The sequence below is a fragment of the Coffea arabica genome, chromosome 5c (assembly GCF_036785885.1).
Source record: "Coffea arabica cultivar ET-39 chromosome 5c, Coffea Arabica ET-39 HiFi, whole genome shotgun sequence".
NCBI lineage: Eukaryota > Viridiplantae > Streptophyta > Magnoliopsida > Gentianales > Rubiaceae > Coffea > Coffea arabica.
The window spans coordinates 48,248,953-48,261,114 of NC_092319.1; the positions used below are offsets into that span (position 1 = coordinate 48,248,953).

The 12,162-nt window shown below is 37.7% G+C and overlaps 2 protein-coding genes across 3 annotated transcripts; one reads left to right on the plus strand and one right to left on the minus strand.

Annotated features, from left to right (window-relative positions):
- Positions 1-5,754: 5,754 nt before the first annotated feature.
- Positions 5,755-7,459, plus strand: LOC113690685 (fasciclin-like arabinogalactan protein 1). Its single transcript, XM_027208679.2, has one exon. The coding sequence runs from the start codon at positions 5,903-5,905 to the stop codon at positions 7,136-7,138; it is 1,236 nt and encodes a 411-aa protein (XP_027064480.1). The 5' UTR covers positions 5,755-5,902; the 3' UTR covers positions 7,139-7,459.
- Positions 7,460-7,979: 520 nt separating this feature from the next.
- On the minus strand, positions 7,980-11,786 carry LOC113688937 (nudix hydrolase 10-like). Of its 2 annotated transcripts, none has more exons than XM_027206765.2 (9): positions 11,647-11,786; positions 11,152-11,328; positions 10,504-10,569; positions 10,262-10,399; positions 9,626-9,703; positions 9,418-9,468; positions 9,272-9,306; positions 8,474-8,582; positions 7,980-8,353 (listed from the first exon to the last, which is right to left on the minus strand). In XM_027206765.2, exons 2-9 carry the CDS (start codon positions 11,308-11,310, stop codon positions 8,147-8,149), a joined length of 843 nt encoding a protein of 280 aa, XP_027062566.1. In that variant the 5' UTR covers positions 11,311-11,328; positions 11,647-11,786; the 3' UTR covers positions 7,980-8,146. The 2 variants fall into 2 exon arrangements, with proteins under 2 accessions (XP_027062566.1, XP_027062565.1); XM_027206764.2 differs by having other exon boundaries at positions 10,262-10,402.
- Between the last annotated feature and the right edge of the window lie 376 nt (positions 11,787-12,162).

Below are 12,162 nucleotides of genomic sequence, written 5' to 3' on the forward strand. Positions count from 1 at the left end.
ACTTTTTACTTTGGAGTCTAGCTCACTCTAGAACGTTGCCAGTAGCTGTATGTAACTAATTGATTAGTCATCAAGTATGTATTTATTATGTATATAAATAAAGAAGAAAAGGTTTGATGCCCGATTAGATTAAGATAAATGGAAATCCGTCCAGCCCACGATTGCCTTCTCTCTCAGTCAAAGATTAGCTGTAAGTGATAATAATAATAATAAAATGTTACCAATGGAATGGGGCTAATTAATCTGAATATGGTGGAAAAAAAAAAAAACTTCGGACGTCTACCTCTCTGACATGGGTCTGTTGCAAATCTATGGCTGTCGGGCTGACACAATCCGGCAGCCAAAGTCTGTAAAAAAAAATTTTTTTCAATTTGACACCGCTACCAGGCTGTGTCAGCCCGGCAACGGAAAAAATCTTTTTTTTTTTAAGTTATCTGCTTTTTTTGCCAACAATTTATGCAAAAAAGCTGGCTGTGGGGCTGAGAGTGCCCGGCAGCCAGTCTAACTTAAAAAAAAAAAAATTTGCAGAAGAAATTTTAGGACTGAACAAATGGTGCAGAAGAAATAGGTCCAAAGCCACGTCTGGAGTGAGTATGGATGGAGTCTTCTTTGTGGTCTCTGACCAGCATAAAATAGACCAGCCATATGATTGTATAACAATAGCAAGGAAGTTGAGGGCCATGCTCCAGTCAGCTGAAGGGAGTCTAAACGGAAAGAAGAAGAAAAGTGCATTTTCTTATACTATATAAAATTGAGTTTTGGTCAAAAAATATGTTGAATTTCAATCGCATAGGTGGGGGCTTTCTAGGAATGTGAAATATTGTGTATTAGTTTAAAAACTTTAGGTACAAGTTAAGGAAGCATGTATTTGGGTATGTTTACTGAAATGACCCCATTTAATACATTTAAAATTGTCATTGATGAGCCATCTGGATATTGATGGAATGTGTAATTAATGTGCAACCATTTTTGAATTTTGTACAACCCATATATGTTTGTGTGTTGGTGTAGTTACCGAAATATCCCTTAACTACCAATCATTCCCCTTTTCAGCCGCAGATAACAGTTTGAGATGTTGCTTTGTCTGAAACGTTTGAATGACGATCGGATTTAGGAAATGTGCCAACGATTTCTCTATCAATGGTAGGAACCCATTTCTCTATCATTTATAATATGCATTTATGAGTCACAAACGTTGGTTAGTTTATTACCTTTCAGTTTTAGGAGTTAATTTTTCCCTTTTACCTTTGTCTACGATGATTTGCCTAATCGTTTTCTCTTCCATCGAGCTCAACTCTGAAATTACCTATTATTTCGTCATTAATTACACCCAATTCAATTGCCGAACCGGTGGTATATTTATGCCTAAACGGTTGATTATCAGTTTCTCCCTGTTTGCATTTTAGGATTGAGATAATTCTACCTGGTTTCATACTAATCAGCTCAGAATGTTCTTCAATCCCAGCTACTCCTGGTGGTTCAGCGTGAGGTTAGATTTCACCCTCCCAATTTTTCAGTTCCTTCATTAATTTTGTCGATGTGTTTTTAGTACCTACAATTAGCGACTCTTATCGCGTTGCCTAACTACAAGATAACATTTTTCTTGTCGCCTAACCCCAATTGGTCAGGGTTGGTTATAATCTTATAGGTCTGGAGCAACAGTAAGAAAGAGCTCTCAGTGGGGATTCTGGAATAAGGTTAGTTTTATGTGTTACTCTGCCTTTCTGCATTTTCAACGATCTTCAATTTGACACAGTTTTATTGTAATTCTGTGTGAATTGATTGATTATATCGTTTATCTTTTCGCATTAAATTTTATTTCTTCTCACAATGTACTATTGTTTGTTTAACAAAAAAATTTTGTTCCCTACAGGCACCAAACACTCGCGTGATGCGCGGGCACTCCCCCTAGTCTTATATAATTAGATGCAAAAGCAGTCACCAGACCTATGCATTGCATTCCGTTGCTTCTCACAACGGACTACTACTTGCATGGTTATCAGGATAAGGACTTCCCAAAGAAAAGCTTGAAGATCCTTATTTATACCATTATGCTTTTTTTTTTTTTTTAAGTTAGACTGTGCCCGGCAGCCAGTTTTTTTTTGCAGAAGTTGTTGGCTACCAGGCAACTTAAAAAAAAAAAAAGATTTTTTCCGCTATCTAGCTGTGTCAGACTGAAAAAAAAATTTTTTTACTGATTTTTGGTGCCGAGCTGACACAGCCCGGCAGCCATAGATTTGCAACAGAACCTTATCAGAGCTGTAGATGTTCGAATTTTTTTTTTCTCGATCATATTCTGAGTAATTAGCTATGGAATGGGCCAATCATTTGATGGTATGCTTAGAAGCTCATGAGAATAGTTGCAACTTCAACTGCCAGAAAGAAGACTAGAGAAGAAAAGGTACAGAAAAATCGTAACCGTCGGTGAATAACCTTGTACAACACAGCACGAAATTTGTCGGTGGATGCCTGGCCACAACGAGAAACCCACCTCCCCGCTTTCTATTTTTTTGCTCCCCCAGTACCTGCCTCTCCGCCTGCGGCTATGACAGCTGCCATCGATTCGATGCACGAAGGATGGGCCAGGAGCTGGCGGTGGGCCCCCACAGCGACACCTTATGTTACTAGTATATATGTATAGCCAGTAGCCACCGGGGCGACTCTCTCTCTGGTGCTCCCCATCGACAGTGACCAGAGATCGGCTACAGGAATTGTGGCTTTTTTTTTTTCTTTTATTTTTTTAGCAAGGGATTGTGGAAAGAAGAAGATTTCAATTCAAGATCTTTAATTCTTTTTAGAGAAGTGGATTTGAATTTAAAATCTTTAATTTTTGAAAAAGAAGATTTGAATTCGATATTTTTTATTTTTAAAGTTTCAATCTTAGTATAAAAAAAAAAATCTAAGAATTGTGGCTTTTTTCCCATCTAATATAAAAAAATTTACACTATTGATGCATTCATGACATCTACCATGAATAACAAAATCCATGCGATCTATGAAAATACATTGCGAGGTGTTGAATTAAAGGCTGTGCAAAAAGAGTGATTTGAGCCTATTTATGTCAAAATGCCAAATTTGTTGGGTTCACCAGAGAACAATGGAAAAAAGTGTTTTTTTTTCCATTAGACAAGAGGACCCAAAAGTCATTATGTCAAAGTTACATGCATGCTATCGGATGACAATTTTGATATATTTTTTGAAGTTACTATAATCTGGAAAGGTTTCAATGGCCTGATGAAGTTTTTAATTAAGCGTAATTATGCAAAAAACGTGATTGGTCTAAGATACTAGCTTTTAGAAGAGACCAATGAACAATCACGATTTTTATGCAAAACGTGTTTGGTCTAGGGCCTTGTTTGGATTGCAGTTTTCCGCTTTTAGAAGAGACCAATGAACAATCACGATTTTATGAACGATCACGATTTCATTGTTTGGATTGCAGTTTTTCGTCAAAAAATTATGTTATTTTTCGTGATCATATTTTTCTATTACATTTTTTTTTCACATATATCAAATTTCTATAGTAATTTTTCATGAAAAATACAATCCAAACACAACTTAAAATATGAACAATCACGATTTTATGCAAAACGTGATTGGTCTAAGACAGCACGGTTAATTTGGAAGAGACCAATGAACAATCATGACTCTCTTTCATGATGTACGCATAAAGATGATGAAACTTTGAGGATGAACCGCATAGGCGTCCAATGACACGTGATTATTAACAACTTTTCTACACAATGCTCGTCCAATCATAAGTGATTATTAACAGCTTTTCTACACAATGCTCTTCACCGTCTCGTCTAGTCGGAGCTTGTGCCTATTATTTAGCTCGTTGGTCAAACAAGCATTCTTTTTCATAGATTAGGAAGGTCCCGTTGTTTAGTTTTGTTAGCAAGCTAATCTTTAATGATAATAATTATTATTATTTTAAGCAATAAAGGGGTGAGTTTTAAGAAGGGAGAAGAGGAAAGGAAGATTTAAATTCAAATTGTCTAATTTCTGAATTTCTACCCGTGTAACAAGTCCCCTTATTGATTAGGAAAGAAAAGATTTGTCAGCACATTTATTTAACAAAATTTTAGTACTATGTGATGTTTATTTTATCAGCGCAAAGTAAAAGCTAATAAGGAAAACAAATTTTCACCGGATAGTTCCTAAGAAAGAAAAAAATACAAGAAGTAAGCAAGCAAAAATAAGAAATGGTTATTAAGGGTGTGCTTGATAAAATTGAAATTTAAAAACTTAATAATTCAATAATTTAATGACATTCAAATTTCATGTTTCAATTTTATCAAAGGCACCCTTAATTAATTCATACGTTTAATTTTTGATTATCAAACGATCTGAATATATTAAATTTATTAAATTTAAGTGCTGAACTGAATTATCAAACAGACCTAATTTGTGCAGGATTTTACTGACTCAGGGAGGAGATTAGTGAGCGCTTACTTGTAAGATAAAAAGTGACGAGCTCATAGAATAGAATTTGTAGGACCGAAAGTTGCGGAGCATACTCGTCTAGTGCTAATGGTTAAATAAAGCATAACAGAGGATGCAAAGGCTGGGCATATTCCAAGCTTGCAAATTGGTCTTTAGTGCTGCCCGCTCTTTTATTTATTGTTTTTCTGCCTTGATTGCTGGGAGATTGATGCCTCCAGCACGTGATCGGTTTCTTCAGTATTCTTCACGTTCACCGAGACTCATAGTACAAAACGTAGGATAAGAAATGCCACGAGTAAAGAAAAAATTTTCTCGCCTTAATTTTCTTCATATCAACTCTCATCGTCGCATTCTTATTAGGCTAATTATAATTTTGTTTACATCCAATTACACACTCTCGAAGCGTAGAGTATTATTGTATATAGAGTTTCGATCTAACAAATAATACATGTGCCATGTTACTGACCAGTTTGTATACCAACGAAGAAAATGTGTAAAATTGCTAGTAGATTGTTCTATTAGTCAGTTTCGCAGAAATATTTAATTACCATCTATTCCTGAAGTAAACCACTGAGCTAGTTCAGTAGCCACCACCTCTCCCACTAAATTGTCTGCTCCTCATGCACAATTCAGTTGATTTCAGCAAGCCTCCTTAGGAGCTGGTGTCCAGTGCCCGCAAGGGTCCGAGTCTTGTGGTTATCGTGTTTGGGGGGATGCGGTCTCTCCTTCCGGGCCGGAGTGAGATTAGTCGGATTCCGTAAGAATTGACTATAATTTACCTATTTTTTGATCCATAATTTTATTAACAGAAATGATATTAGGACTTCTCAAAAAACCTCACACAACTCCTTAAATTTCAATTAATGCAAAAGAAGGGAATGAGTGCTTGAGATATTTTTTTTAAGAGTGCTGATGTCATTTTCCTTTTTTGTTTGATTACTCAACTAAGAAACCTAAAAAGTTAGGCCTGGTTTGGAAATGGATTTTCTATAAAAAAAAAATTAAAAATCTCTATATTTTTGTTGTTCAAAAATATATTTTTCAATCATTTTTTTACTTCACATGTATCAGATCATTATAACACATTTTCTACAAAAATTACAATCCAAACGCAACCTTAGTTACTTTGGTCCAGTTTGGACACAACAGCCCTATTGTGAAGACAGCAGTAATTCCAGCAAGTAGCAAAGGCCAATTCAGTAAACAAAACACCAACTCCAGATCTCCAGCTTACGAATCGTAGTTAGTACTTAGTAGGAATTACTTCCCCTTGACTCTTCCTTCCTCAACCTCAACTGTACACGGGACACACCGAACACACTTGCCTCTCTCCCTCCTCTCACTCTCACTCACTAGAAAAAGGCCCTAAAAGAACCCCCAAAAACATCCGCAGCCGCATAGTCCCATACGCTCCCGCCTCTCAAATTCTACTCCCATTTTCTATCTCCACCACAAAATGCAGCTAACTCCAGCGGCCATGGTGGCCGCTGCAGCGGTGGTTTTTTCCTTGGCACTAATACTCCTACCTTCCCCAACTGAAGCTCACAACATTACTAAGATTTTAGCAGAGTTCCCAGAATTCTCCACGTTCAACCATTTCTTAACCACAACCCACCTCGCTAACGACATTAACAACCGAGAGACCATCACTGTCTGCGCCGTCGACAATGCCGGCATGGCAGATCTACTCGGCAAACACTTGTCCATCTTCGCCTTAAAAAATGTCCTCTCCCTCCACGTCCTTCTCGACTATTTCGGCGCCAAGAAGCTTCACGATATCACCAACGGAACCGCCTTGGCTGCCACCATGTACCAAGCCACCGGCAGCGCTCCCGGCTCCTCCGGCTTCGTCAACATTACTGACCTTAAGGGCGGTAAAGTGGGCTTCGGCGCCGTCGACAATGGCGGAATCGACGCCACATTTGTGAAATCTGTCAAGGAAATTCCTTACAACATTTCCGTAATTCAGATCAGTAAGATCTTGCCGTCTCCCGACGCCGAAGCGCCCACTCCTGGGCCCAGCCAGATGAACATCACGGGTATCATGTCAGCTCACGGCTGTAAAGTTTTCGCCGAGACTTTATTAGCTTCTCCAGCTGAGCAGACATTCGACAGCAGTGTTGACGGTGGGTTAACGATTTTTTGCCCGGGTGACGCTGCAATGAAGAGCTTTTTACCCAAATTCAAAAACTTAACGGCGGACGGTAAACAGTCGTTACTCGAGTTTCACGGCGTTCCGATTTACGAGCCCGAGTCATCTTTGAAATCCAATAACGGCCCTATTAACACGTTAGCCACTGACGGCGCTAAAAAGTTCGGCCTCGTTGTGCAAAATGACGGCCAGCAGGTGACGCTGAAGACGCCACTCGTGACGGCGAGGATAACGTCGACGATATTCGATGAACAGCCGTTGGCTATATTTGAGCTGGATAAGGTCTTGTTGCCCAGGGAGTTGTTCAAGGGTTCTCTGGCTCCGACTCCGGCACCGGCGCCGGCACCGGGACCGGTGGCTGATGCTCCCGAGCCTTCGAAGAAGCACAAGTCGCCGCCTGCACCGCCTGCCGCAGGTTCTCCTGCAGACGGCCCTGCTGCGGATCAAACAGCAGCGGACGTTAACGGTGCCGTTAGATTTGACGGTGGAAGATTTGCAGCTGTTTGTTTCAGTCTGTGGCTCATTATTTTACTTCTCTAAGATTTTCCCCTTTTCTTTTATGTTTTTTGACACCTCTTTCTTTCAAAGGGGGTCAAATAATTTAAGGGCGTGTTTGGCTAGGGGTAGTAATTTATTTGTATTTAAATACGTTAGTTTGAGGGTCTTTATTTAGTAGTAGTATGAGTGTGCATTTTGTTATTTCCACTTTTTTTTATTTTTTCCTTTTTCGGGTGGGGATCGTTTGATGTATTTTAGTGGTGCCTGAGCGGAGTGAGGATTTTGCGCGGTGGTCATGCGGTTATTGTACTACAATTCTGGCATTTGCCAGGTTTTAGTGAAAGAAAAGATGACACACTCCAATTCTTTTACACACAAGAAATTTTTTTGTTTTTTCATCTTTTTTCTTTTGGGTGGTAGAAAAGAATCATGAGTTTCTCAGATCATTTATGTGCTAGCCTGTTTGCATCTAAACCACGTCAAATAGAGAGCATATTTTAAGTAACATCTGTTCAGTCTGAACTTTGGAATTGTGGCATAAGTACCAACGATGAAATACAAAAGAGTGCGAACTCATCATCTTAAGACCTTGCAATAAATAATATGTTCCAAGTAACTAGGGCACACGAACTACCCATCTGGGCATTAAACAAAGAGTCAATTTTATACATACTGAAACAGAAATTCATCTGGGCATTAAACAAAGGAGGCTATTAGGCAACAGCTTTTTTGTCCTAAACTGTTCATCAACCTCAAGCAGACAAATTATTCATGCAGGACTTGTTTGAAATATGTTGCAATCACATCTGCAATACTGCTAAAGACTCGCTCCATCAACGGAATGTAGTATATTTGAGTACCAAAAGTTGGATGCTCTAAATGATTTGCTCAAGCAATTCATGCACACTTTAATTACCTTATTAATTCATCATCCCTCATAGACAGTGAGGAGAGTCGTCGTACAAAAATCAAAAAAATTATTGCAGATAATCATAGTTACAGCAGAATATTCACAGCTCTACTCCCCTGCTTAACATTTTTGGCATTGATTCAGTTAAGACTAAAGATCCTGCAGTTCAGATCCTGCTTGTTCACATACAAATAGCTTATTGAATCACTGAAGATGGATGTGACCGGCCGCGGAGTAAATCCGGCGTAGCTTCCATCTAATTTTGCTAAACACAAGTCGTTAATGTACTTGTAGAGGCCGTGTTTCTGAGTAAAAGGCTGAGCTGCATACTCTTCCAACGGCATCCACTGGTCAAAGAAGTATTTTGCAACATATAAGCCAATAATGCCAATCAGATTCGAATTAAGCAATGAATGCTATTGAAGAATCCAGCTATGAGGAACACTGAAGAAGCAATTCCTGTGTACCTGGGCGGCCTCAATTTCAAGATCTTGCTTTTGGATTTTATATGATAAAGGGCGCAGCATGCACAAGAACAACAAGTCTGACTTTCCAAAGAGTGCCTTGTGCATTTGCCTATCATCATCAGTTAAAACTCAGGGTTAACATGAAACACATCATCAGTCATCATACCAATGAACTAAAAAATGTAATTTTCCATTAGACTTATCTTTGGACATGGTTTTACCACAATCCAATAGATTCGTTCCAGAATACACTCAGGCTCTGTTTAATAATCCAGTTCATTGCTTAAACTTAATGGATTCAGATCTTAACATATTTAGACTGTTTGATAACCAAAAATTGAACATCTGAATTAATTAAATGGCACCGAATTTCCTAGGCAAAACTTACTCCCAAAATTAAGTGATAAACTATTCACTTATCACTGAATGCGATGTACACTCAAATGTATTAGATTTAATACTTAATAATTCAATAACTTGATGGATTCAGACTTCAGATTTCAGATTTCAGTTTTGTCAAACGGACCCTCAAAAACATAGAGACTGCCCCATAAACCCACTAAGTAAAAACAAATTTCACTTGGCTTAATCCAATTCCCAAATTCCCTCAATTCTGAAACTTCCAAGGCTAATCAGAATTGGACCTCAAAATCACTTCAAAGACTTCCATGATCTAATTACATATGACAAAAATTATTTTCCACTCTTCAATATATATAACTGGATGACAAGTTTATACATGCACAACATGGATTCAGATTGAATAAACACAACTGAGATGTTATGCAAAAGTGGCACCTGAATGCTAGTAATTCCACAAATTCTGTGTCAACCTACATAGGAAAAACCCAGGAGTCTTACAAATATACCAGAAAGAGTGTAACAGAGGAATATACATTCACGTTTTCTGTATATCTATCTATATTATGAAAATCATTACTTACTCCTGTTTCTTCTTTTACTTCTCTTATTGCACCAGCAAATATATCCTCACCCTGAAAGTTAAAGAGCCTCAATATACGTAAAATAAGAAAGACCTGCTAGAACCTTCAGCTAATAGAAACTTCAGGACATTAAACCTATTCGTGGGTTAGATGAATTATCTGGATCAGGAGGTATAATTGCATAATCTTTTGGTGAAGCCAAACGTACCTGTTCAATGACTCCTGTGGGAATCTTCCATATCCCCTTCCCCTTCAATTTTCCATTCTTTTCCTGGACAACAAGCAACTGGAGAAAAAATACAGAGACTCAGGGAGAGAAATGAGTAGAAGTCATGGATCAATCTAGTGGATCGGAGTTATTGCTGATCAGTGTATACTTCACTAGGAGTAATAAATAATGACGAACAAGAGATACACACAGCACAGAAAAGCATGAAACCCAAGTGTCAGATTTGGCACAATCTAATCTATAGTAATGGAAACAAGGTCCTGGTCATATAAAGTGGCACAATCCACTGGTTGCTTTAGGCAACAAATATCTTTTTGATTTATCCTGAAAACCAACTACTTAACATCTTATGTGCAGCTTAACTCATTTGTAAGACTGGGGCATTTGGCAGTGACTCAACCTGTAAACCTTTAAATTAGGGGAATGAATACAAAAAAAAAGAGCTACAAGTTCTTGACTAAAGCGTTAATCCTTTAAGGGTCTTTTGAATGGGTGCCCAATGGGCACTCGTTAACACACTTAACATTCACCTAGCCTATCATGTATATACAGATACTAACACTCGTAGATACATAACTAATTTAAGTGCTAGCAGAGGTTGAAACTTCAACATACCTCCCTTTTATCATTTACAATAATAGCCCCAATACTAACGCGGTGCGTAGCATTTGCTGGGATAGTATTATCAATTACAGGAATCCAATTGACAAGCATCAGGTAATCAGGCTCAGCGTGGTGATACCAAAATCCTTCCTGCTAAAGACATCGCAGGTTAGTAGGCAACATTCCTACAAAATGTACAACTCATAGCATCAAGTTAAACCATCAAAGATCTATACAGGTAATGAGAAGAGTACCTTAACTGCAGTTTCAACAAGATTTACAAGTCCGATGGGAATTTTGATCCAAACGCCCTTCTTCCCCTGCAATTCAATCTTGTCAAATACTAGTATTTTCTAAGACAAGAAGATTGCAACGTTGAGTAGTGGATGAGATGAGGCCATCATCAAGTATCAACACATTATAATGCAACTCTGATCATATATCATAGAGGTTGACTTTTCATACATATAAAATCATCATTATAGTTTTAAACTTGTTTATATCTTTCTCTATAGTAATTAATGCGATATATTTCGATTGAATAACAATTTACAGTTCCAAGCAGGCATAGGGATAGCTGATATTACTTCAACTGAAAACTGATGAATTCAACTAACAATTCCATCAATGTGTTCTACAAAATATCACTTCTTTTCGACTAATAAAAGTAAGAACTTCAACTTTCTATAGTAAAAGCAGAACTTATCCACACCCAGACATTATTCTACAAAAATAGGAGAAGTATCCCCTTGAAGATTAATATACTTGTGCAATCATCATTAGTTCAACCTATAACCTCACTCGGGCAGATTCATTTGGGCCTTATGAACAAAACAAGTTCAAGAATCAACTAACATAATACCTAAAGAATTGTTCTACAGTAACTTCCAGTCAGATAATACCTGAAGCTTCCACTGAAATAGCGAAGCTCTGAGCCTGGAACGGAAGTTATTGGAGTCCATAGGCTCTTTCAACTCCACTATGACCCCTCCATGGTCATCGTTAAATGCAGGAAGCAACTCATCCTTTCTCACACCATTTACAACAAACACCTCCTCCATTAAACCTCAGGACAACCCCTGCACAAATGCAAAAAATCACCACTGAGTAGCTTGTGCATTAAATTAAGTTAAAGAACACACAAACAGCAGATAAACATAGTAATAATGTAAAGATGGTGACTTTGCCCATGTTTCTTAGTAAAAATCTAATCTTTATCATCATATAAGGTAAAGATAAACACACCAATAGGGGGAGCAAAATAAAAAATCCCAGCAAAGAATGGAGACCCTTCATTTTCACGTTCTATAGGAACGTTGTCAACCACCTAAATCTTAACCTGCTTCACAAATTATACCAAATGGACAAAGAAAATAAGCAGATGATAAATGGGGTACCTTCTACAATGTTTTCGGAGAAAGAAACAACCAAGTTAATTTGAGAGTTGAAGTGATAGCTGAAGGAAAACTTGTCTAATTGGAGAATGATGGTATGATGCGGAGATAGTTGAAGTTGCAGCAAAACAAAAGGGTCGTATTTATACAGAGGAAGGTTGAAATGGTGGATGCTTAATGACGTTAATTTACTTGGATTTTAGGAACATAATCAAGATCTCAAGATATTGATGACATCACATTGGACCCGACCCTGTGCAATAAAGAGATGTATAATATTATTATTATGATACATAAATTCAATATGAATTTTTTTATTTATAAAGCAAACTTTAATCTCTTAAATTTCTTTTACATAATGATTGTCATATTAATAGTCATAATGCTTAGTGTTAGTTATGTTGAAAGTGAATATTTAAAGCAAAACATGTTTTTGAGACAACTAATTATAAGCACATAACCACGGTTGACCATCGTGATTTTGGTGGGGCATGAGGTCAAGAGTTTAAATTTTGACTC